The sequence below is a fragment of the Carlito syrichta genome, unplaced genomic scaffold, assembly GCF_000164805.1.
Source record: "Carlito syrichta isolate Samal-C Ts95f unplaced genomic scaffold, Tarsius_syrichta-2.0.1 Scaffold123615, whole genome shotgun sequence".
NCBI classification, from domain to species: domain Eukaryota; kingdom Metazoa; phylum Chordata; class Mammalia; order Primates; family Tarsiidae; genus Carlito; species Carlito syrichta.
This window is the reverse complement of record NW_007067711.1, coordinates 161,709-185,519: the sequence shown is the minus strand read 5'-3', so window position 1 is coordinate 185,519 and position 23,811 is coordinate 161,709. Positions and strand designations below refer to the sequence as shown.

The following is a 23,811-nucleotide window of genomic DNA, read 5'->3' as shown; positions in this document are numbered from 1 at the left end:
TGGGCTCTGGTGAATCCTTCCGCCTCAGCCTTTCCAAGTAGCCGGAATTACAGGCATGCGCTACCACGCCCAGCTGATTTTTTTATTTTATTGTAGAGATGAGGTCTCGCTGCCCAGGCAGGTCTCGAACCCACGGGCTCAGGCAATCCACTCACTTCAACCTCCCACAGGCACGGGATTACAGGCTGAGCCATCAAGCCCGGCTATGATTATTCTTTTACATATCTCCTGATGCCCATGTGTAAGAGTTTCTCTAGAGTATATACCTAAGAATAGAATTACTAGGTTATAGGATGAAGCTCACACATAGAATATTGAGTGAAAAATCAAGTCATGGAAAAGTACATATATTATAATTCTTTTTGGAGAAAGTCCCAACCAGTCAAAGTTAACAATATATTGTTTAGAGATGCATCCATATTGGGGTCAAAAAAATAAGGCATAATAATCACACTCCTGAATTCTTTGTTTATCTGGGGTGGAGAACAGGAAGGAAGGGAGATAGAATCAGGACAGGATACAAAGGGGATTTAAAAGGTTTTGATAATGTTTCTCAAGCTGTTCCTTAAGTTGGGTGGTGGAGAACTTGGGTCATTATTCTTCGTCTTTAAACCATTCATTCATGTATATATATAGTATACTCTAGTATGTAACGATGTTTTTTAAAGTCATAGGCTTTGCCTCAGTCAGACCTTAGTCTAGAATTTTGCTTTGCTATTTATTAGCAGTATGACTGTGGTTGAAACATTTTACCTCTCTGATCCCTGACTTCCCATCTATACAACAGGAATAGTAACTGCCTCATTTAACTTTGTGGAAGCAAAGTTAAATCAGGTTGGAACTGATTGGAAGATATCACCTGTATTTGAAAAAGTTTTTAAAATACTTCCTATGTAGCAAATACATAATACAGCTGGGTGCCATGACTCAAGCCTATAATCCCAGCACTTTTGGAGCCCAGACGAGAGGATTGCCTGAGCTTGGGGGTTGGAGAGACCAGCCTGGGCTGCTTGGCAAGACCTCGTCTCTACAATAAATCAAAATAAGCTGAGCGTGGTAGGGTGTGTCTGTAGTTCGAGCTACTTGGAAGGCTGAGGTGGAAGGATTGCTGGAGCCCAGTGGGTCAAGGCTACAGTGGCCATGACTGTGCCACTGCACCCCAGCCTGGGTGACAGACTGAGACTCTTACTCAGAAACAAAACAAAACAAAAACATAAGTGATTTGCACTGAATAAATAAGGGACTAGGTTCCGGCCAGGCGCAGTGGCTCAAGCCTATAATCCCAGCACTTTGGAGGCCAAGGTGAGAGGATTGCCTGAGCCTGCATGTTCGAGACCTGCCTGGGCGACCTGGTGAGACCTCCTCTCTACAACAGATCAAAAAAGCAGCTGGACATGGTAGCGCACGCCTGTAATTCCGGCTACTTGGAAGGCTGAGGTGGAAGGATCATCTGAGCCCAGAAGGTCGAGGCTGCAAAGGCCATGAGTGTGCTACTGGCCTCCAGCCTAGGCAGTAGAATGAGACTCCAACTCAAAAAAAAAAAAAGTTACAAGTGCCAGAGGAAAAGAGAGAGGAGGCCCAGAGGTCATTTCAGACTTTGTGATATGTTCACAGGAGCTCCTGCCCCGGGGCCTGGACATCAAGCAGGAGGAACTGGGGGACCTTGTGGACAAGGAGATGGCTGCCACTTCTGCTGCCATTGAAACCGCCACGGCCAGAATAGAGGTATGGTGGTTTCCGTGGGATCTCCTGAAGTGATGCTTTGCAGCCGCCCTTTGACAACGCTGCGCTTTAGACTTATCTTAGAATGGACCCTTGTGAAAGAAAGCAAAACCCAAACTCACTGGCTTTTCTAAGGAATAGAAAGTGAGAAGAGCCTCGTGGAGAAAGGTGAGCAGTTTCCTTTGGTGTCAGACCGTCCTGGGTTCAAGTTCCCAGTTGACCACTTATTAGTTGTATAACTTCTGAGAAGTTGCATTCACCTTGCTAAGATTCAGATTCCATTTCTATATGATAGCAGTGATAATAATACCTACCTATCCTAGAAGGATGCTGTAAGAGTTAAATGAGAGCCAGGTGCGGTGGCTCATGCCTGTAATCCCAGCACTTTGGGAGGCAGAGGTAAGAGGATTGCATGAGCCCACAAGTTCGAGACCAGCCTGGGCAACTTGGCGAGACCTCATCTCTACAGTAAACAAAAAAATTAGCCAGGCATGGTGGCACACACCTGTGGTCCCAGCTACTTGGAAGGATTGCCTGGCCCACCAGGTCAAGGCTGCGGTGGCTGTGAGCATGTCACTGCTACACTCCAGCCTGGATAACAGAATGAGACTCCTACTCAAAAAAAGAAGTTAAATGAGGTAACATTTAACCATTTAACATAAATGGTTAACATTTAACCATTTATTTCCGTGCCAGGCATTCAATAGGTCAATAGCACCCCAGTCATTAGTAAGAATTCTCAGAAGAAGCTGAGTAAGCATCATAGGGAAGGTCACTTGTTGCTCCTTAGGGGGAAAGCTCAAGCCACCTGCCATGGTGTGAGCACCTACCTTAGGACATAACAGCAGTTGCCCCTTTTGGCATGGTGCTGTGACTTTCAGAGTCTGCACTGGGCACCAGAATATTAAGACACTCATGGATCGTGGAGCTGGCCTGCTGTAGCACCCCACCTGGATAGATTAGAGTCTGGATTCTTTGACTGACTCTCGCAAGGACATGGATGGAGACTTCTAGATTCGGGTTTGTCAGCTACCACAGGATGTTGGACTCAAAGCATAGCAAGTGCTCAGTACTCAGGATATTTACAGACCCTCCTTCTTTTTACCAGGAGATGCTCAGCAAATCCCGAGCAGGAGACACAGGAGTCAAACTGGAGGTGAACGAAAGGTCAGTTGCACTAGGGGAGGAGGATCGGTCTTCCTTGCAGTGCGTTATGCGCTATGCTTTGCATACCCATCAGGGGATGCGAGCAGAACATTAGCAGCCACGAGCAAGGGCTGAGTCTGTGTCATTGTTTAGGACAGTGTGAGTGGTGACAGCAATATTGCTGCTGCATGCTAGGGGAAGAGAAACCCTAAGAATCACAACATAATTTCTTCCTTATGAAGAAGATTAGCATCCGGTTTCTCGGTCATCTGTCACCCCCCGGTGTTCCAGCAATCTCAGCACCTTCCCTGCCTCTCTTTCCCATTCCAGGTTTGCCTCTGATTAGGAATGAGACAAGAACAGTCTTCCTTGTCCTTGGTCTGTTTGTCCCTGACTTTTTTTTTTTTCCCTTTGGCAGGATCCTTGGTTCCTGTACTAGCCTAATGCAAGCTATTCAGGTGCTCATCGTGGCCTCTAAGGACCTCCAGAGAGAGATTGTGGAGAGCGGCAGGGTGAGCGTGGGTGTGGGCCCTGGACAAGGCGGGCAGGGCATTAGCGAGCGACTCCCGTTTCCCTGAATTCTAGGGACGCTGCAGTCTTGTCCCGTGCACCCACCCGAGGGTGCAGCCACCACTCTCGTGGACATCCACAGATGCTGTGGAGAGAAGGTGTGGGGTTCCTGGTCGCTCCCCAGAGGGCGGGCAGCCATAGCTTCACTCAGGCAGGCATCGTTGGAACCTGCTGTGGAAGCCTGGTCCTCTGAGGAGGAAGGGAGGACTGGAGGAAACCAGACAGATCCCAAGAGCAAACTTGATACGGACGTTTCACAGGGGGTTCTGCATGTCTGTGTCCAACAGCAGGGTCAGCTCACCTCTGTTCACAGACAGACCCTGCTCTCAGCCTCTTGTCAAGACATCGCTTTGTATTCTCACGCCTTCTCTGGTGTAATTGGCATTTTGTCTTTCCCTCACGTCCCTGTCTGTGGCTACAGCTTAGAAGGCCTAGGTCCAGGGAGAGGTCATGGGTCTGAAACAGTCCCATAGAGAAAGCAGCCAGATCTGCTCTGGTGGTGCTTTTTATCAGGCTGAGAGCTGATGTTTCCTTTTCCTAAAATAGAAAGACTAAACAAGGAGTATTTGCACATTCTCAGACTACCAGACATTTCCAAATCATAAAAACATCTTTCAAATTCAAGAGTTCTCTCCTGGCAAATCGTGTAGAGCAGCTAGACTCCCCTCAAATCATAACTTACTCATACATTAACTCATTCGCAACTGCTGTCATGAATTCACGTCATTCCAAATTCTGTTCCTGGTTGCCACTGACATGAATTCACGTCTTTGCAAATTCTGTTTCTGAATGCTGCAACATTGTCACATGTATGTGTTATTGTATTTTGCTTGAAAAAGAGTAGTCAGGCAAGGAGAGAGAGAGTTAATTGAGGTAATTACTTGATATCGACTGTGCAATATATTTTTTTTTTTTTTGAGTTGGAGCCTCACTTGGTCACCCAGACTGGAGTGCAGTGGCCGCTCCCGGCCACCGCAGCCTCGACCTGCTGGGCTCCGGCGATCCTTCTGCCTCAGCCTTCCGAGTATCCGGAATTACAGACATGAGCTACCACGCCTGGCTGATTTTTTGATTTATTGTAGAGATGAGGTCTCGCTGCCCAGGTGGGTCTCAAACCCGCGGGCTCAGGCAGTCCACTCACCTCAGCCTCCCAAAGGCGTGGGATTACAGGCTGAGCCACCAAGCCCGGCTTACTGTGCAATGTTATTATTGATTTACACAGTTGCTAAAAATTGCAAGTTGGTCCATTACTTTGTTGTAATTAGTATTGTACACTTGTATTTTGATATCTCAGGGCTTTCATACTTCAATGTTAAAAATAATTTACCGGCCAGGCTTGGTGGCTCAGCCTGTAATCCCAACACTTAGGGAGGCCGAGGCGAGTGGATTGCTTGAGCCCCATGGGTCGGAGACCAGCCCAGGCGACTTGACGAGACCTCATCTCTCTAATAAAAAATCATAAATTAGCCAGGCATGGTAGTGCAACACCTGTAGTAGTTCCAGCTACTTTGAAGGCTGAGGCAGAAGGATCGCCAGAGCCGAGCAGGTCGACAATGGGGGGCCTTGAGTGTGCCACTGTACTCTAGCCTGGGTGACAGAGTGAGACGCCAACTCTCAAAATAATAATAATAATAACAAATTACTATAATTATAGAAAACTAAGAAATATATGCTGATGAGATTTCCGAGGTCAAAGTTGAATCCAGTGAATTTATTAATGATAGTGAGACAGATAGTGATGTAATGGTAAGTGTAAATGAAGAAATACAGCACAGATAATCTATGACAGTGACTCTAATACGGGAAAGAATGAATCAGGCATTGAGTGGGCAAAATACAATCCAAAAAGAAACTTAGAAGTGTTTATTGGTAATCCAGATGTCAAGGTATTTCCAAATGATCCTCAAAGTATAAGTGAAGTTGTCAGACTGTTTATTGATGATGATTTTATAGAGATGATCGCAGCTGAAACTAACAGGTATTATGATCAGATGCACCACAGATATAAATTTCCAAAGAAATGAAAAATGTAGAGCAATACTACAGTGTCCGAGATAAAAAATTTCTAGCATTAACTATTTTGATGGGACAAGTGAAGAAAACCACAATACATGATTACTGGTCGACATATCCGACAATTGTAATGGCTTTCTTTTCAAAATTAATGACATGAAATAGTCCTACAAATTTTGCAGTTTTTGCATTTTTCCAATTGAACCTGTAATAAATTATGTTTTAAATAAGTTCAGCACTATGCACAAACCTGAACAAGAACTTTCCTTGGATTAATCCATGATACTTCATCATGGAAGACTGTCGTTTTGGGTTTATAATCTGAGTAAAGATACAAAGTATGGAATGTTAGAGTGGTGTCTGAGGCAAATACTGAATATGTCTGCAATTTTCAGCTATATTGTGAAAAAGGTGACAATTTAGCTAAGATCATTTCACTTGTGCTTAACAACAGAAGTTTGCAGCAACCAACTTCAGATTTTTTTTTATTTTTGCCAATTCTCGGAATCAGGAAAGTGAAAAATGTGCCAGTCACGACTGTTTTAATATACATATTTTAGCCGGGCTCGGTGGCTCAGCCTGCAATCCCGCGCCTTTGGGAGGCTGAGGTGAGTGGATTGCCTGAGCCCGCGGGTTCGAGACCCACCTGGGCAGCAAGACCTCATCTCTACAATCAAAATCAAAAAATCAGCCGGGCGTGGTAGCGCATACCTGTAATTCCGGCTACTTGGAAGGCTGAGGCGGAAGGATCGCCGGAGCCCAGCAGGTCGAGGCTGTGGTGGCCGGGAGCAGCCACTGCACTCCAGTGTGGGCAACAGAGTGAGACTCCAACTTAAAAAAAAAAAAAAACATATATATATATATATATATATATATATATATATGTGTGTGTGTGTGTTTGTTTGTTTTTTATACAATATATTGTTGTGCTACAATAGAAGCACTACATACAGGCTTTGGAGTCAGAAAAGCCCAGGTTTCTGTTTATTTACTGAATGACTTTGGGAAAAGCATTTTTGTCTCTGTGCATCTTAGTTTTTTTATCTGTAAAATAGGAATAATAATGTTTACCCTTCAGAGATAACTGTAAAGACAATATGGGATTATATATATGTATAATATATATATGATTTTATATATATATATAAAAGCATCTGGTGCATAGTAGCTGCTCAATAAAAGGCAGTTATTTTTTTTGTGCTTCCCTAGGGTACAGCATCCCCTAAAGAGTTCTATGCCAAGAATTCTCGATGGACAGAAGGACTCATCTCAGCTTCCAAAGCCGTGGGCTGGGGAGCCACTGTTATGGTGTAAGTGTCTGTGGGTCCCGAAGCTCCTCCTCCAAACCCCCATTCCTTTGATCCACTCCAAACAATAGGTCAGGGGGAAAAAGTCTGTTCCCTAGAAATGTGCTGTTGATCAGGAAGTCAACCAACGAAAAGTGCAAGGGAGCCTGGGTCTTCCAGGGTGGTACAGGGCAGGGAAGGCGACCTCCCTTCGCTGTCTGGGCAGAGTGGTGGGGGTGGTCTGGAGATGGGATCACGAGGCGTTGCACCTCGTCTGCCTATGACCTCGTCCGTCTTGTCGTCTCCTACAGGGATGCAGCTGATCTGGTGGTCCAAGGCAAGGGGAAGTTTGAGGAGCTGATGGTGTGTTCGCATGAAATTGCTGCTAGCACAGCCCAGCTTGTAGCTGCATCCAAGGTAAGACCTGTCCTGAGCTCCTTAAGACACTGGAAGGCCTGGATAGAGAGTACTTGGCTAGGTTAGCGAGTACTTGGACAGCGGAACTGACCCTGAGAATAGACCATTTATCTGTTAGGCCGGGCGCGGTGACTCACGCTTTTAATCCCAGCACTTTGGGAGGCCAAGGTGGGAGGACTGACTGAGCCCACGGGTTTGAGACCCACCTGGGCAACTTGGCAAGACTTCCTCTCTACGATAAATCAAAAAATTAGCTGGGCATGGTTGCGTGGGGCTGGGTGGCCGGGAGCATGCCACTGCCATCCAGCCTGGCAACAGAGTGAGACTCCAACTCAAAAAAAAAAAAAATTATCCAGGGTCCAAGTAGGCTGGGTCCCAAATTAAAATTCTGCCGCTCCAGGGTCTCATACCACCTTCCTCTACATGCCTTTCATCTGTCAGCAAGGAGTCCCTCTACTCAGCTCACCACACGTGTCCCTCACGGCTCTCCTCACTTCTGTTACAAGTGGTCTGGGAGGGACCCAGCCATGCCAACCTCTGATGAGCAATCCCAGCATTCCTAGAACACTCAAATAAGGAATAGGTGGATACAGTAAACAGGTTACCTGCCTTGGCTCTGACATTCTGTAACCCCTCTTTTGTCTCCAAAATTGAATCAAGGCCCCAGCTGATCTTTATGCAAAGCTTGTAACCAAAATCCTTTCAGGAGTTTGATAGTACTCCAGTGAGTGTTCTTTATTTGTCCTTATTTCCTCTTTGTTTGTTTATTTATTTATTTATTTTTATTTTTTTATTTTTTTTGAGTTGGAGTCTCATTCTGTCGCCCAGACTGGAGTGCAGTGGCCGCTCCCGGCCACCGCAGCCTCAGCCTGCTGGGCTCCGGCGATCCTTCCTCCGCAGCCTTCCGAGTAGCCGGAATTAGAGGCATGCACTACCACACCCGGCTGATTTTTTGACTTATTGTAGAGATGAGGTCTCGCTGTCCAGGCAGGTCTCGAACCCGCGGGCTCAGGCAATCCACTCACCTCAGCCTCCCAGAGGCGCGGGATTCCAGGCTGAGCCACCGAGCCTGGCTTATTTATTTATTTTTCAATATAGAGAGTCAAGGCCTTGCTATGTTGCCCAGGCTGGTCTCAAGCTCCTGGATTCAAGCAGTCCTCCCACCTCAGCCTTCCAAAGACCTTGGATTACAGGTGTGAGCCACTGTGCCCAACCTATTTCTCCTTATTTCTTATTGTCTCAAAATGGTTTCCACAACTGAGCATTCTATCTAAATAAGTGATAAGCTAGAGTTAGGGGCCACCAAGCAAATTCGCCAGGAATAATGTTTTATATTATAGATATACCAGAAGCTGACCCTATAGGGAGCAAGTTTTGAGAAGCTGTTTGACTGGTGACTACCATGGGTCACACGTATTTGCCAGGAACCATCAGACCAACCCTTGGATTCAGTCCTTGCTGCTCTAGGTGTTGTATGAATCTAAATCCTCTTTGTCCTGGCAGGTGAAAGCTGATAAGGACAGCCCCAACCTTGCCCAGCTGCAGCAGGCTTCTCGAGGAGTGAACCAGGCCACTGCCGGGGTCGTGGCCTCAACCATTTCTGGCAAATCACAGATCGAAGAGACAGGTAGCCTTCCAGAAGGGATGCTTTTCTTATCCACTCCCTTTAGTTGTTCTCTGCATGCTTCCCCATGATTCCAATTTCTACAGTTCTCTTTCTAAATTCTTTTGTATCTTTCCTCTTTTTACATTCACACTTAATTTCTCGTAAGCTGGGATACCGCACAGGCATGGTGTTTATATCACTACCATGAAGGCCCTTATGTAGATTTTCTATTTAGCCCTTTCTCTGAATTCAGAAAAAGACTCTGTAGGCCTGGTTGCCCTGGGGAGGTTGGATCCTGGTCACCTCTAACCTCTTCATCCTTCCTTCCTCTTTGTCCCTCAGTTCCTTTCATGCATGTGTTGACCAATGGCAAGCCAGGCATGTCCACGAGTGTTGGCACTGGCCACATTTCAGGTGAGGTCAGCCAGGGTAGTATTTGACAAGACATTATTGCTGTCCTTGCAGACAGTATGGACTTCTCAAGCATGACGCTGACCCAGATCAAACGCCAAGAGATGGATTCCCAGGTAAGAACTCTGTCTCTAAGTCTAGACGGTCTCTATTGCCTGGACATTGACCCCAAATACTACTCCTTTGGGGAGGGGGGCAGCCAGAGAGAGAGAGGACTGAGGGGGGGATGAACATAGATGCACCTACTAGCCCTAGATGAAATGTAAATGATGCTAGAAGAAGCAGTTGGAAATGGAGAGAGGCAGCCCGTAAAGATCAGAATCTTACCTTTTGCCTGCCAGTTATGGACTGATGTTCCTCTGAACATCATCAGGGATCTCTTTGCAGCCTACAAATGCTTCTCTGCTTGTCTTACTATAGACAATTCTTTTTAAAACTTCTGGTATGAATTATTTATGTATGGCCTTTCGTGTTTGGATGTTTCATAGACATTCTAGGCACATGGAAGTAATGAATGATATGAATCTAAAACCACATAGGGAAGAGAATGGTTGTGATGGCGGTATTAGTGCACATTTGTGGAGATGGTCGTCTGCCCCCCCAGGAAAGGGAAAGAAATTGAGAGCCGGGCTCGGTGGCTCAGCTTGTAATCCGCACCTTTGGGAGGCTGAGGTGAGTGGATCGCCTGAGTCCGCGGGTTCGAGACCCGCCTGGGCAGCGAGACCTCATCTCTACAATAAATCAAAAAATCAGCCGGGCGTGGTAGCGCGTGCCTGTAATTCCAGCTACTCGGAAGGCTGAGGCGGAAGGATCGCCGGAGCCCAGCAGGTCGAGGCTGCGGTGGCTGGGAGCGGCCACTGCACTCCAGTCTGGGCGACAGGGTGAGACTCCAACTCAAAAAAAGAAAAAAGAAAAACCAATTCCCTGTGGACTCATCAAAGGCAATGCCATTTCCCTCTATTTTTCAGTAAAGTTATGCCAGGCAAAACAAGTATCAGTGGGATCTTGAAAAGAAGTTGACATCTTTGTTCTAGAATTGGTGGTCATCAATCTTGTGGTATATTCCAGATTGGAATTGTACCAAGTTCCATAGATAGGTCATTTGGCATCTTTAGGAAAAGTTGAGTGTCCAAATTTCTGTCTAGATACTGAAAGAACTCTCTTGCTTATTGGTGTCACCCATTGCCTCTTGACTTGTGCCGACACCAAGTTCTTCCCCCTAGCCTAAATCTTCTCCTTGGGCCCCAATACTACTCCAGCTGCCACTGATACCCCCGCTGGCTGCCCAATAAGTGTCTCGAGATAACATGTCCAAAACTTGCCTCTTGGTGTCCCTCATACCCCACTGTCCCTTCTCTAGTTTCCTTCATCTCCATAAACGGCACCCTCACATCCACTTGGTTGTTGAGCCCCAAGGCCGGTAGTCATCCTTTGTTCCTCTTTTCCTCACCCTCCACATCCAGTTCATCTCCAAGTCCTGCCAACTCTAAGTCTCAAACCAAAGTCCTAATCTTCCTACTTCTTTCCACCTCCACACCCTAAGCTAAACCACCATCGTCTGTCTCCTGAACTACTGCAAAAGCAACTTACCTGTAGTGTATGCGAGGATTTATTACAAAGCGATCCCGTGGCAGGGTCCAGTCATGGAGAGAAGAGCAGAGGATACTGGGGGGACAAGCCTGGCTGTGGGTGGACAGTTGGTGGAGCCAGGCGGAAAGCACAGGGTGGGATCACTGTGCTAGTCTCCCTTGTTCTGTGGATGTTCTACATTTTCCATAATCAAAAGTTTAAAAACTGGCTGTGGGCATTTGGGCCCGTGCCTGTAATCCCAACACACTGGCAGGCCAAGGTGGGAGGATTGCTGGAGCCCAGGAGCAATCTCAAGGACCAGCTGAGGCAACGTAGCCAGACCTCATCCCTACAAAAATTCAAAACACGAGGTATGGTGGTGCCTGTGAGCCCAGCTATTTGGGAGGCTGAGGCGAAAGCATCGCCTGAGCCCCGGAGTTTGAGGCTACAGTGAGCTGTGATCATGCCAGCTTGGGTGACAGCGTGAGACCTTGACTCACAGAGAAAAAAAACGAAAAGGGAAGCACCTTGCTCTGTCTAGTCCCTTCCACTCTTCACCCTCACAGTCAATTCATTCTCCACATGATACTTGAGAGCCGTAAATCCCACGTCACCCCTTGCTTAAATCCTCCCAGCAGCACCTCTCTGCATGCAGAGGAGTCTTGCTTCTCCCCCATCCAAGGGCCCTGGGTGAAATGACCCTTGCCCACTTGCTTCCTCATCGTGCAGCCCTCTCTCTCTCCCAGAGAGCTTCCTTCCTTCTTCTCCCACCCCCTGAAGCTCAGTCCTGCCCTAGAGCCTTTGCTCTGGCTGCTTCCTCTTTCTGGATTATTCTTCCCCAGGTCTCTGAACTGCTGAGCTCTTAAGGCCATTTAGGTTTCGGCTCAAAAGTGACTTCCTGAGAGTAGCCTTTGCCAACCAGCCTTAGTCTTCATCACGTCACCCGGTCATATTCTTTACAGTCTGAATTTTTTTTCTTGTTCATCTTTCTCTTTCCCCCTACAAAGTAAGCAGGGACCTTGTCTGTCTGCTCACCACTATGCCTCCAGCACCTATAACAGAGCCTGGGGTACATGATCAGTCCTCAGCAAATATTTCCTGAATAAATAAACAAATACGCCATTGCTTCGCTAAGCTGTGATCTGGCCATGTGTTCTTTGAGCTGTGGCCAGGCCATGTTTTCTTAAGCTCTGGCCTTCTCCCCTACCTTGGGTAGGTGAATCTCCTCTTTCTTTCTTTCTCTCTCTCTCTCTCTCTCTCTCTCTCTCTCTCTCTCTCTCTCTCTCTCTCCTTCCTAAATAAACTATATTTTTCAATCTAAAATAAAATAGTTTATCAAGAAGTAGAGCTAGCCAAGATCACCCCTTCCTTTAGTAAGATTTTCCTGTAGCAGTAGTAAGTCTAAGTGGCACCAGTGCTTTCGAGATACCAGAACCCTCATATTCGGGCCCCACCTGGACTTGCAGGGATTGAAGTAAGTAAATGGCATCCCGGTGAAAGCCCAAGGTAGGGTTGCTGTGCCAGTATCTGTCCTTCTGTAAATATTTTACATTTTCTACTCTTGACTCTCTACAGTCCATTCATTCTCCACATAATATTTTAGACACGTAAATCACAACCTGTCACCCCCCAATGGCTTCCCTTTGCATGTAGAATATCCAAGCTCCTCACATGGCCATGGGCCTGGGATTGAAGAAAGGTTACAACCAGACTGGAACCCACCATGCAGTCAGGCAAAACAGTGGAGTTATTTTTAGATAGTGATTTTTATCAGAAGAGCAGAAGATAAGCCCACCTCCCTTTTAGGCCTCAGTTTGTAAAGCATAATTTCTTTCCGGTGGAGGGTCACCATGTAAGAGCTACTGGGATGAATGGGATGGGTTCAAATGGACACATGGGCGGGTGGGGGAAATGCGAGCAGAGGGAGAGTTGAAACGGAGGACTGGGTAAGCTGTGGAAACGGAGCGACTATTCCACGTGGAAGGAGAAAGCCGGAATGCAGAGGAAAAGGGCTGAGTCAAAATAAGATAGATCCGGATGACTTGATCAAAAGGGAATTCCACTGGCTTTCCCCTTACAGGTTAGGGTGCTGGAGCTAGAAACTGATTTGCAGAAAGAGCGTCAAAAACTGGGAGAGCTTCGGAAAAAGCACTATGAACTTGCAGGTGTCGCTGAGGGCTGGGAAGAAGGTAAGCCAGCCCTGGGGACTGGCACCAGCCCACAGCAGGGGGAGGGAGCTCTGGGCCAGGGCCTTCCATGCCAGTGGAGCAGAACGAGGAATCCACCGAGGCTGAGAGTTCCTCCTCCTCTCCTCGCAGAGCCTGTTTTCTCTTTAAACCCAAAGCGGGGGTAAAGTGTGGTGAACTGAAAGCGTTGGTGATCGTCTTTCAAGACCTAAATATTGACCCATGGGCTCATCGCTTGTTCACTGCCATCCCTTCCCAGGCCCAGGTAGCCTGCTCGGCTTCCAGGAGTTTCATTTCTGGCCCCATAGAGTCGAATAGTGAGGGAATCGTGGTCAGTGGAGATTTGGCAGACAGGAACAAGTGAATTACAAGCTTCTGCCTGTCTAGAGCCAGTGATGGGCAACAAAGGCCAAAAGACAGAAGGGCTCGGGGGCTGGGAAGTGGAGTGGGTGGAATGATACCTGGCCTGCCAGTCCAGAAACTCACCATCCATCACCCCGAGACTGTATGCTGCTTTTCTGCACATCCGTAGTGGTCAACCGGATCACAGCCAAGTTTGTTGACTCTTATTGGACAGATTCTAGTCATTCCTAGACACTGAGCTTGGGGAAGAAATGATGACACTATGGTTGTGATCACAATGTATTTTAGAGCCCCACATACTGGCAGTTTTTATAGGTTAAATGAATGCGTGCGTGCATGAAGTGCTTTGCAACATAAGTTATCATTGTCTTTTAGGAACAGAAGCATCTCCGCCTATACTGCAAGAAGCGGTAACCGAAAAAGAGTAGCGCCAAACCAACACCCTATACGTCAGCGTGTAAATCCTTGTTACCATCTCTGTGTCTGTTATTTCCCCAGCCACAGGCCACAAAGTCCTTGGCAGCCATGCCGCTCCCACTGCCCAGTGCCGAGGACCTGCATGACCCTTCCAAAGACTCCCTCCACAGTGACACCCTCTCTGTTTGGACCCAGGGTCTCTGTTCTTTCCCCGCCTCTGTGGCATCCCGGCTGGCCAGTGCAGCCCATGAGCAAGCCCAGGTCCAAAGAGGAGGGGGCCAGGGCCACTCAACAGAAAGGACCTCCATCCGGTCCTGCCTACTGTTTCACCCCCACAACTGGTGTCCTTAGTCCTTCCTAGAGGGGCTGCTCGGTATTGTCGAGACTTTGGAGAAGGAAGATCTTATGCATTTTCTTTTCTGTTTTCTTCTCAGTCCTTTCAGTTTCATCATTTGCACAAACTTGTGAGCATCAGAGGGCAGGTGGATTCCAAGCCAGGACACTGCCCTGAATCCACAGTCGGGAGGACAGCAGGAGTGTCCTGGCTGAGAATGCCAAGGCCATCCTCCCCTTCTTCTGGCAGTTCCATGGATTTCCACCGCTACTCGATGGTGGTTGGTTGGGTTTTCTTGTTTTGTTTAGTTTCAAGTCTTACTCACGTATCCACCTCTCCCAGAGGGCACAGCCCTGGCTCTCTGAGCTCCCCAGGGCCCCCACCGCGGCAGGTCCAGCAGTGGTGCTGCTCAGGCTTCACCTTGGTGCTCCACCTCCGCCTCCGCCCTGCGGCCCGGTCCAGGGCCGGGCGGAGCTGCTGAGTGACAGCTTTCCTCAAAGGCCGAAGCAGAGCGAGTGCCTTGTCTTCCTAAAGCTGGACCCCAGCGGAAAGCCTCTGTCCACCTTCCCGAGGGAGAGGGCAGCAGAAAGAAGGAAAGGAGGAGTGTACACAGCTGGGGTCTTCGGGGGACACCCTTCCTAGGAATTCCCATGACCAGGCTCAAAAACCTTATCACATGCTTGAAGGAAGCTGGTGAGAGTCATAACACTATTTCCCCCAGAACGAATGACATGGAACACGTCAAGTGGGCCACCTCCTTTGATTCCCAGGCAGGGGCCTGAGAGAGAGCGTGGGGATTTCCAGCTCCTTTCTCCATATATCTGCCTTGGCTGGCATCATCATGAATCTGAAGATCGTTCTGAGTTCTACCCAGTTGACAGATCCGGAAGATCAGATCACTTGCTCCCATCAGGAAAGAACCCTGTGCTTGGTTCGGAACCCTCAGTATTTATTACTAACCTCCTTTGAGCAGCAACAGCCTACAAAAAGATGGCTTGGAGCAATCAGGACTTGAGGTGTGACTGGCAAGGCTCGTACTGCTGGCCTGCTCCATCGGCCTGTTGGAATCAAGCAAGGCCAACGGGGCCAGCCTGGACTGTTACTGACTTGGATCTCAAAGTAAGCAGGTCCCTCAGAGTTGTGGGGTCAGGGAAAACAGAAAAGGGGAACCACTGGCTCTGACTCCTTCCAGCCACACGTTCCAGGCTCTTGCTGCCCTGCAGACAGGATGAGAACAGAGGGCACACTGAGCAACCTCCTAGACACGGGCATCCTGACAGCACTTTTCCGCTTCCAGATGAACCCCAGCATTTAAGTGACCTTCTGATCTTGGGAAAACAGCGTCTTCCTTCTTTATCTGTAGCAACTCATTGGTAGTAGCCAACAGCACTTCCCAGGACCTGTCCCAACAGAACATTGCCAAGTTTGCCACTTGATGGGTTGTGAGACTTCTGTTTGATCACTGTGAATCAACTCCACTTTCTAACTTGCCCCCCAACTCCAAGTGGGGCACTCAAAAAACTGTCACCCAGGAATGCAGACTACCACACCCAGATACGTGGCCTCCATACTGGGCTAAGGAAGTGTAGCAGGAGAATTGGGTGGTCTCAGTTTAATCCCTGTCTGTGCTGAGCATTGTTCTGTTTCAAGGCCCAGAAGGACTGGTGTGTGGAGTCTCTGTTCCAGTTGTGCCAATGACGCCAGTTGTGTTTTTGGCATGGGTCACCCTTTCCAAAAGCAACTGGTCCTCACTCCTCATTCAAACTCATGTGCTCCAAATTACCACTGGGGAAAAAGCAACTGTATTGGACCAGATTAAGAGTCTCTGAATAACACTCCCTCTAAAAAGAAGCCACGGTAATTTTTAAAACCTTCATGGACTTATTTTAGCCTGAATAATAAAACAGTTAAGAAAGCACTTAAGCCAAAACACAGGCGAATTCAGTGTCACATGAGGAAGAAGCTGTCAGATATAGTGTACTTACTTTTGTAACAACTCAGAAACTATCCAATTCTAGTGGCCAGGCTCGCTGGCTCAGCCTGTAATCCCAGCACTTTGGGAGGCCATGGCGAGAGGATTGCCTGAGCTCGTGGGTTCCAGACCAGCCTGGGCAACTTGGCGAGGTCTCGTGTCTACTGCGATAAATCAAAAATTAGCCAAGCATGATAGTGTGCGCCTGTAGTTCTGGCTACTTGGAAGGCTGAGGCGGAAGGATTGCTGGAGCCCAGCAGGTCAATGCTGGGTGGCTGTGAGCATGCATGCCACTGCACTCCAGCCTGGGCGACAGAGTGAGACTTCAATTCTAAAAAAAAAAAGAAAAAGAAACTACCCAATTCTCTGACCAAAGTCAAATTGTCCTACCATGGCTCTTTTAAAAATGAGTGATGTACCTGGTGTGACATACCTTTGATTAAAACAGGAATTACATCTTAAAGCTGAAAATGAAGTTCACAGCCTTTTAAATGAGTCACTGAGCATTCTTAGTGACTGAAGTCTCAGGTGTGTGTAAATGAGTTACAACAAGACAGGACAGCAACAAAATAATGGCTTAGGATTGACAAGAGGTTGAAATACAGCTGCATCTATTATTTAATTTTTTTAATACAGTGCTCTAATGGGTCTAGAGTAAGGATATTCGTATACTTAAGAAAAAAACAGAAGAGACCTTTGTGGGGTTATTTTATATCTGAGCAGGGAGTTTAAATGAGGCTATAATTTGGATTGTTTGCCGATTCTGCGGCCCACGCAGTATGGCTAGGAGCCCATCTGAGTATGAGTCCCTAGCCCGGTGGCTGGAAGAACCACCATCTAGAGCATTCTTTCCTGGAGTTGTTTGAGCTATCGAGTCAGACACTAAGGTTTATGTCAGGTAACGTGGGGTTCACAAGTGCATGTCGTTGTGTTCAGGTGAGTTTACTTTGGCTTCTCGCCCCTGAGGGGGAGCTGGTTCTCAATGTGCATCTGGGAAATTCTCTCCTGGTCTAGAGGGGTCTATTGGCTCCGCTTTTCCCTGGTCTTTAACAACTGGTCAGTGTCTTGCCAACTTCTTACCACCTTTCTAGATCTCTAGAAATTTTTCCTGCCAGTGAAAGCCTTCAGTCCCAACACTGGCCTTCCAAGCAGGCTGGCTTTGCCCTCTCTCTGCCATCTTTGGTCCTCCAGAGACTGCATTGCCTAGAGTGTGAAAAACCACCACCGCGGGCCTGCCAGCCATCAACACAGCAAACCAGGCCAGCTGTCTGCTGCTCAGCTACTTGTCTCCCAGGTCCAGACCAAATGCCGGATCAGCAACACACAGTGATGGCACCATCTCACTCAGGAGCCAAGCAACGTGGAACAATTGGTTCGATGCTGTTGGGTCCAATTCTGAGAGTAGATTTTTCCAGACATGTCTTTCAGGTGACCCTCAACTACCTCAGGTTTGAAGGCCCTAAATTAAGCTGATTACTACTCAAAGGGGACAAACCGAGGGGGTTCGGTTAAATCCTGGTGATAATGCAATTGTCTCAAACTTATAACTCTTCCACGTTTAGATTTGCAGGGATAGGGTTAGGTTTGTTTTTCTTCTGTTTTTAACTTTTCCCCCAATTTTCCATTAGGATAGTTCTTATAAATAAATTTCATTTTTCACTGAGTGCCTCCCTTCCCAGAGCAGGTGGCCACTGGCTTCTGTTTCCTTCCAACAATACTTTTATTATGGTATTAAGACCTTTCTTTGTATAATACATTGCATCTGTGTTTTCAATTTTTCAAATAAATACTTCAGCCTGGCAATGAAGAGCAGTGGTAATAACTGACCAAGCAATGTGGCTCTGAGGCCTAGCTTCCAAGGAAAAGCCTGCGTTTTCATCCTGACGTTCATGGACTCCACTTAGCTCTGTGCCTCTGGGGATAAATCTTAGAAATACTTGTTTGCACTTCTTAAACATGTTCTGTCTTCGTTGTACACCATCCTGTCTGTGGGGACGATCAAACAAAGTGCTGAAGTGGTCAGTACTCATTTATCTAGAAGGTCATGTCTCTGCATCAAATCCTGGGTGCTTTGGATGTGGCTGGGTGTGGTGTCTCACGCCTATAATCCCAGCACTTTGGGAGGGCGAGGTGAGAGGATTGCCTGAGCCCACAGGTTCGAGACCAGCCTGGGCAACTTGGCGAGACTTCGTCTCTACAATACATCAAAAAATTAGCCAGGTGTGGTGGCACGTGCCTGTGGTTCCAGCTACTTAGAAGGCTGAGGCGGAAGGATCGCCTGAGCCCAGCAGGTGGAGGCTATGGTGGCCACAAATGTGCCACTGCACTCCAGCCTGGGCGACAGTGAGACTCCGACTACAAAAAAAAAGTTGTGACTAACTGCTCAGAGACAGAAGCTGCTAATCGCAGGTAGATTCAGAGCAAGCCAGTCACAGCTACCAGAGGGTTTCCACGGCAGGATTGGCTGCAACCTCATGCTGCCCGTGTGCTAAGCTAGGGGCCCTCTGGGGCTGGGCTGGGTACGCAGAATTGGCCCAAGTGACCGTCAGGTAAGGAGACAAGGAGACAGGTAATCAGAAGCTAAAGTCTAGCTGGGGAGGCTGGCGAGCAGGAGAAGGAAAGTGGCGTTGGAGCTGCAGTGGAAAGATGGTCTGGATACACACAGAAGACAGCTGGGCTTTTCTGCTGCCTGTGGCAGAATGCTAAGGTGAGCCTGCTCCATTTTGAATCACGATTGACAGAAGGGACAGTTCTCGACCACTGCTCTCCCACAGATCATGCCTGGGGCTCAAGTGTGAAACAAGGGCATCTGGAAAGCCAGGCTGCAGAACTGCCTTGAGGGCCCCTTGCATAGAATCGCTTCATCATAATTTTCTAAGTCCCTTCCAGGGCCTGGGTCTGTCTTGGGCTGGCAGTGCCATCCAGGGAGAGCCATTCTCCCCTTCCAGTGCACACTGCCTCAACACTCCCCTCAACCACACGTGGCCTTCCCCGGGCACCCCAAAGGCTCTGGTACTCGGGCCTGAGGGAATTTCCCAGGTTCCTATGGTCAGTCCCCAGTTCTAGGACAACCTGGCTAGCTGGCCACTGGCCATTAGAGTATTCTCAGGAGGAATTGTGAGATCATGCCACCAGAATGATGTTAAAATGCCATTTTTAAAGGAGGGGGTTGGAGTCAATGAATGGGTCCTCTGACATGGCATTCCTAGTTACACACATTTTTTTATTTTTTTGAGTTGGAGTCTCCGTCGCCCAGACTGGAGTGCAGTGGCCGCTCCCGGCCACCGCAGCCTCAACCCACTGGGCTCTGGCGATCCTTCTGCCTCAGCCTTCCAAGTAGCAGGAACTACAGGCACGCACTACCACGCCCAGCTGATTTTTTATTTTTATTGTAGAGATGTCTCACCAAGTTGCCCGGGCGGGTCTCGAACCTGTGGGCTCAGGCAATTCACTCACCTCAGCCTCCCAAGGCGTGGGATTACAGGCTGAGCCACCGACCCCGGCAGTTACACACATTTTACACATCCATTCAGTGTGAAGGCACAGAAAGTGTCAAAGATATGTTCCCTGTGCTCAAAAATAGCATTCGTGTATTGATTATCAACTGTCTACTGTATCAGATGCTGGAGACAAAGCAAGAACAAAGATAGACATGGTTCCACTCTACTAGAGTTCTACTGAGGGAAACAAATAGCATAATTCAGTCATCACAGTAACGAGTATGGGCTGGGCACGATGGCTCACGCCTGTAATCTCAGCACTTTGGAAGGCTGAGGTGGGAGGATCATTTGAGCCCAAAGTTCAAGACCCGCCTAGGCAACATAGGAGGCTTCATCTCTGAAAAAAAGTTTATTAACCAAGCATGTGGCCAGGCTCAGTGATCCCAGCACCTTGGGAGGCCGAGGAAAGTGGATTGCCTGAGCCTACGGATTTGAGACCAGCCTGGGCAACTTGGCGAGACCTCGTGTCTACAATAAATCAAAAATTAGCCAGGCGTGGTAGCACCTGCCTATAGTTCCAGCTACTTGGAAGAGAGGTGGAAGGATCGCCGGAGCCCAGCAGGTCGACGCTGGGGTGGCCGTGAGCGTGCCACTGCACTCCAGTCTGGGTGACAAAGTGAAACCGGACTCAAAAAAAAATGAGCCAAGCATAGTGGCACATGCCTGTAGTCCTAGCTACTTGGGAGGCTGAGGTGGAAGGATCACTTGAACCCAGAAGTTTGAAGCTGTGGTGAGCTACAATCATGCCACTGCACTCCAGTGCAGTGAGAGTGAGACCCTGACTCAATAAAATAGCAAGAGTGCAACTGCAACTGTAGTAAGCAATAAAGCAAAGTGATGGTGTGCTCTCAGTGTGTAATGAGGGGCCATGGCAAAGTAGTCTTGACAGTGAGAGCTGAGCTCAGAGATGGCGGATGAGGAGGTGTTAAGTAGGCAGCAAGAAGGGAACGCTCCCTCCCAGTAGAAGGAGCAGCATGTGCAAAGGCCCCACAGTGGAACCCGAAAGGGACTGGAAGGCCTGTATAGCCAGAGTCCGGAGAGATGAGTCTGGACAGAGGCAGGAGTAGACCAGGCGGACCATGGGAAGCAGCTGATAGACTTTAGGCAAAGGGTGACAAGATGTGCATTCGGAAAAGACCATTCTAGTTGCAGTGTGAGGACAGAGCAGAGTGGAGATGACATGTGGGGAGGACCAGCAAGGAAGCCATCATAGCCCAGGCAAAGGGTGATGGCAGGAAAGATGAGGAGAAATGACAGGTCAGAAAGACAGAACAGGCAACACTGGTCAGGCTTTGGGTTAGGTAGAGGAGGGCTAGGGAGGGAGTTTTCGGCCAGCGCTCCGGGCTTCTGGCTTGTGGAACTGGTGGTACCATCCCCTGGGAAAGGGCCAGATCCAACATAGCTGTTCTCAACTGAGTTGCCTTTGAGATGCCCACATCCCACATAGACCTGCTAACTGAGCTCCTGAAACTCAAGAGTCAGAGGTGATAGGAACTGGAGGGTACCTGCAACTACAGAGTGTGAGAGGGAAAAAAAGCAGGGTTCAGAATGGAGCCTTGAGGAATTTCTGCATTAAAAATAGCAAGTACTGGAGGCTGAACTCACCAAGGACCTTAGCATAGCAGGAGAGGTGGGAAGAAAATCAGAATGTGACATTTGGAAACCAAGGGAAAACAGTCTGAATGCATGTTATAGGAAAATGCAAGAGGCACTATGGAAGGCTGGGTGCAGTGGCTCAGCCTCTAATCCCAGCACTTTGGGAGGCTGAGGCAAGAGGATTGCCTGGGTAACTTGGTGAGACCATGTCTCTACAATAAATCAAAAAAATAAGCTGGGCGTGGTAGCGCGCCTGTAGTTCCGGCTACCTGGAAGGCAGAGGTGGAAGGATCGCCTAGGCCCAGCAGGTCAAGGCTGCAGTGGCCATGAGTGTGCCACTGCACTCCAACCTGGGCGACAGTGAGTCTCCAACTCAAAAAGAAAAAAGAAAAACGAGTTGTGGAGGTCATTACCAAATGGGATGATCAGAAAAGCCCACATTTGAACTGTCACTGATCCCAAAAGTATAGATCTGATTTTATTTTACTTTATTTTATTTTTTGAGTTGGAGTCTCATTCTGTCACTCAAATGAGTGCAGTGGCCGCTCCCGGCCACCACAGCCTCAACCTGCTGGGCTCCGGTGATCCTTCCGCCTCAGCCTTCCAAGTAGCTGGAACTACAGGCATGCGCTACCACGCCCAGCTGATTTTTTGATTTATTGTAGATATGAGGTCTCGCTGCCCAGGTGGGTCTCGAACCCGCGGGCTCAGGCAATCCACTCACCTCGGCCTCCCAAAGTGCTGGGATTACAGGCTGAGCCACTGAGCCTGGCCTAGATCTGATTTTAATAGGTAGAGTAAGGGAAGAGGATATTCCAGGTCAGGGCGTGGTGGGGAGGAAGAATGCAGCAAAAGATAAAAATATGAGGCAGCAAGTTTAGGAAAAGGTCTGTACTCTGGTTTGGCTGAAGCACAGATGTGTGAGCAAAGAAATGGGAGATAAAGCTTTCACATTGCCTTTTACCACTTACAGTTCAATAAGTCTGCCTCAGCCAATTTCACTGTGCCCACAGGCTCTGTAACCCGTCTTCCTTATCTGTGTGCTCCCTCTCTGGGCCCAAACAGCCTAATTATGACTGGTAGCACAGCAGTACTGCTTCTAGAGAAACTAAGCTTTTGAGTTAAATACCAAAGTTATTCTTGAACTCTTCTTCAGAGGCATCCTGAACTTGATTGATTGACTGATTGACAGGTCTTCACTCTGTTGCCCATGCTGGAGTGTAGTGGCATGATCATAGGTCATTGCAGCCTTGAACTCCTGGGCTCAAGTGATCCTCCTGCCTCAGCTTCCCAAGTAGCTAGGACTATGGGCACAAGCCATCGCACCTGACTAGTTTTTTAAAAAATGTCTTATGGTGACAGTTTCACTATGTTGCCCAGGATAGTCTCGAACTCCTGGTCTTAAGCAATCCTCCCGCTTTAGCCTCCCAGCACATGAACTTGGAAACCAGGGGAAACAGGCTGAATGCATGTTACAGGCAAATACAAGAGGAGCTTTAGGAGGTCATTACCAAACAATGATCAGAAAGCCTGCATTTGAACTGTCACTGATCCCAAAAATATAGATGGTTTTGATAGGTAGGAATAAGAGAAGATGATTTTCCAGGTCAGGGGGTGGTAACCACCATGCCCAGCCCACTGTTCAAACTGTTCGAACTGTCTTTTGAAACCCCTACTAAATTCTCCATGTACCCGCTAATTAAATATATTTCTTCCAGCCGGGCTCGGTGGCTCAGCCTGTCATCCTGCGCCTTTGGGAGGCTGAGGTGAGTGGATTGCCTGAGCCCGTGGGTTCGAGACCCGCCTGGGCAGCAACACCTCATCTCTACAATAAATCAAAAAATCAGCCGGGCATGGTAGCGCATGCCTGTAATTCCAGCTACTTGGAAGGCTGAGGCGGAAGGATCGCCAGAGCCCAGCAGGTCGAGGCTGCGATGGCCGGGAGTGGCCACTGCACTCCAGTCTGGGCGACCGAGTGAGACTCCAACTCAAAAATATATATATATATTTCTTCCTATGAGACCAACATTCAGAATTAATTTGAAAACTAAATTTTGTTTAATTCCTATATTATTTAAAATGTCTAATATGGCAGTTATGTCATCTTGATTCATGTGAATTCAGCTGAATTCTTATTTTTTTCTTTTTTTTTTGAGTTGGATTCTCATTCAGTTGCACAGACTGGAGTGCAGTGGCCGCTCCCGGCCACCGCAGCCTCGACCTGCTGGGCTCCGGCGATCCTTCCGCCTCAGCCTTCCAAGTAGCTGGAACTACAGGCGCGCGCTACCACGCCCAGCTAGTTTTTTGTTTGTTTGTTTATTGTAGAGATGAGGTCTCGCCAAGTGGCCCGGGCGGGTCTCGAACCCGCGGGCTCAGGTAATCCACTCACCTCAGCCTCCCAAAGCGCTGGGAATACAGGCTGAGCCACCGATCCCGGCCCTGAATTCTTATTTTACACAAAGGACTGTAGGAAATCGAAAAAGAAGATATGGTCCCTTCTTTTAGGGCCTTCCAAACTTGGAGAGCAGACATGTACTTTAGAAAATGAAGAATAAAAATGAAAGAAATGAAACTCAAGAAAACTGGAGGTATTCAAAGGAAGGAGAGATGAGGCAATAACTTTAGGAGATAATGGAACATATGAAGGAACATTTTTATAGAGAAAGAAGCCGGGCATGGTGGCTCATGCTTGTAATCCCAGCA

At 48.1% G+C, this 23,811-nt stretch overlaps 1 protein-coding gene across 1 annotated transcript in view; it reads left to right on the top strand.

Moving 5' to 3' along the window:
* The window catches only part of HIP1 (huntingtin interacting protein 1), a 70,161-nt gene extending 54,776 nt beyond the window's left edge, over window positions 1-15,385 (top strand). The window contains exons 23-31 of the mRNA XM_008048464.2: window positions 1,615-1,725; window positions 2,831-2,889; window positions 3,287-3,380; window positions 6,661-6,761; window positions 7,049-7,154; window positions 8,658-8,781; window positions 9,226-9,287; window positions 12,821-12,929; window positions 13,665-15,385. Coding sequence (XP_008046655.1) covers window positions 1,615-1,725; window positions 2,831-2,889; window positions 3,287-3,380; window positions 6,661-6,761; window positions 7,049-7,154; window positions 8,658-8,781; window positions 9,226-9,287; window positions 12,821-12,929; window positions 13,665-13,717 — 819 coding nt within the window. The 3' untranslated portion in view covers window positions 13,718-15,385. The remainder of the gene's footprint in view (window positions 1-1,614; window positions 1,726-2,830; window positions 2,890-3,286; window positions 3,381-6,660; window positions 6,762-7,048; window positions 7,155-8,657; window positions 8,782-9,225; window positions 9,288-12,820; window positions 12,930-13,664) is intronic.
* Window positions 15,386-23,811: the final 8,426 nt, after the last annotated feature.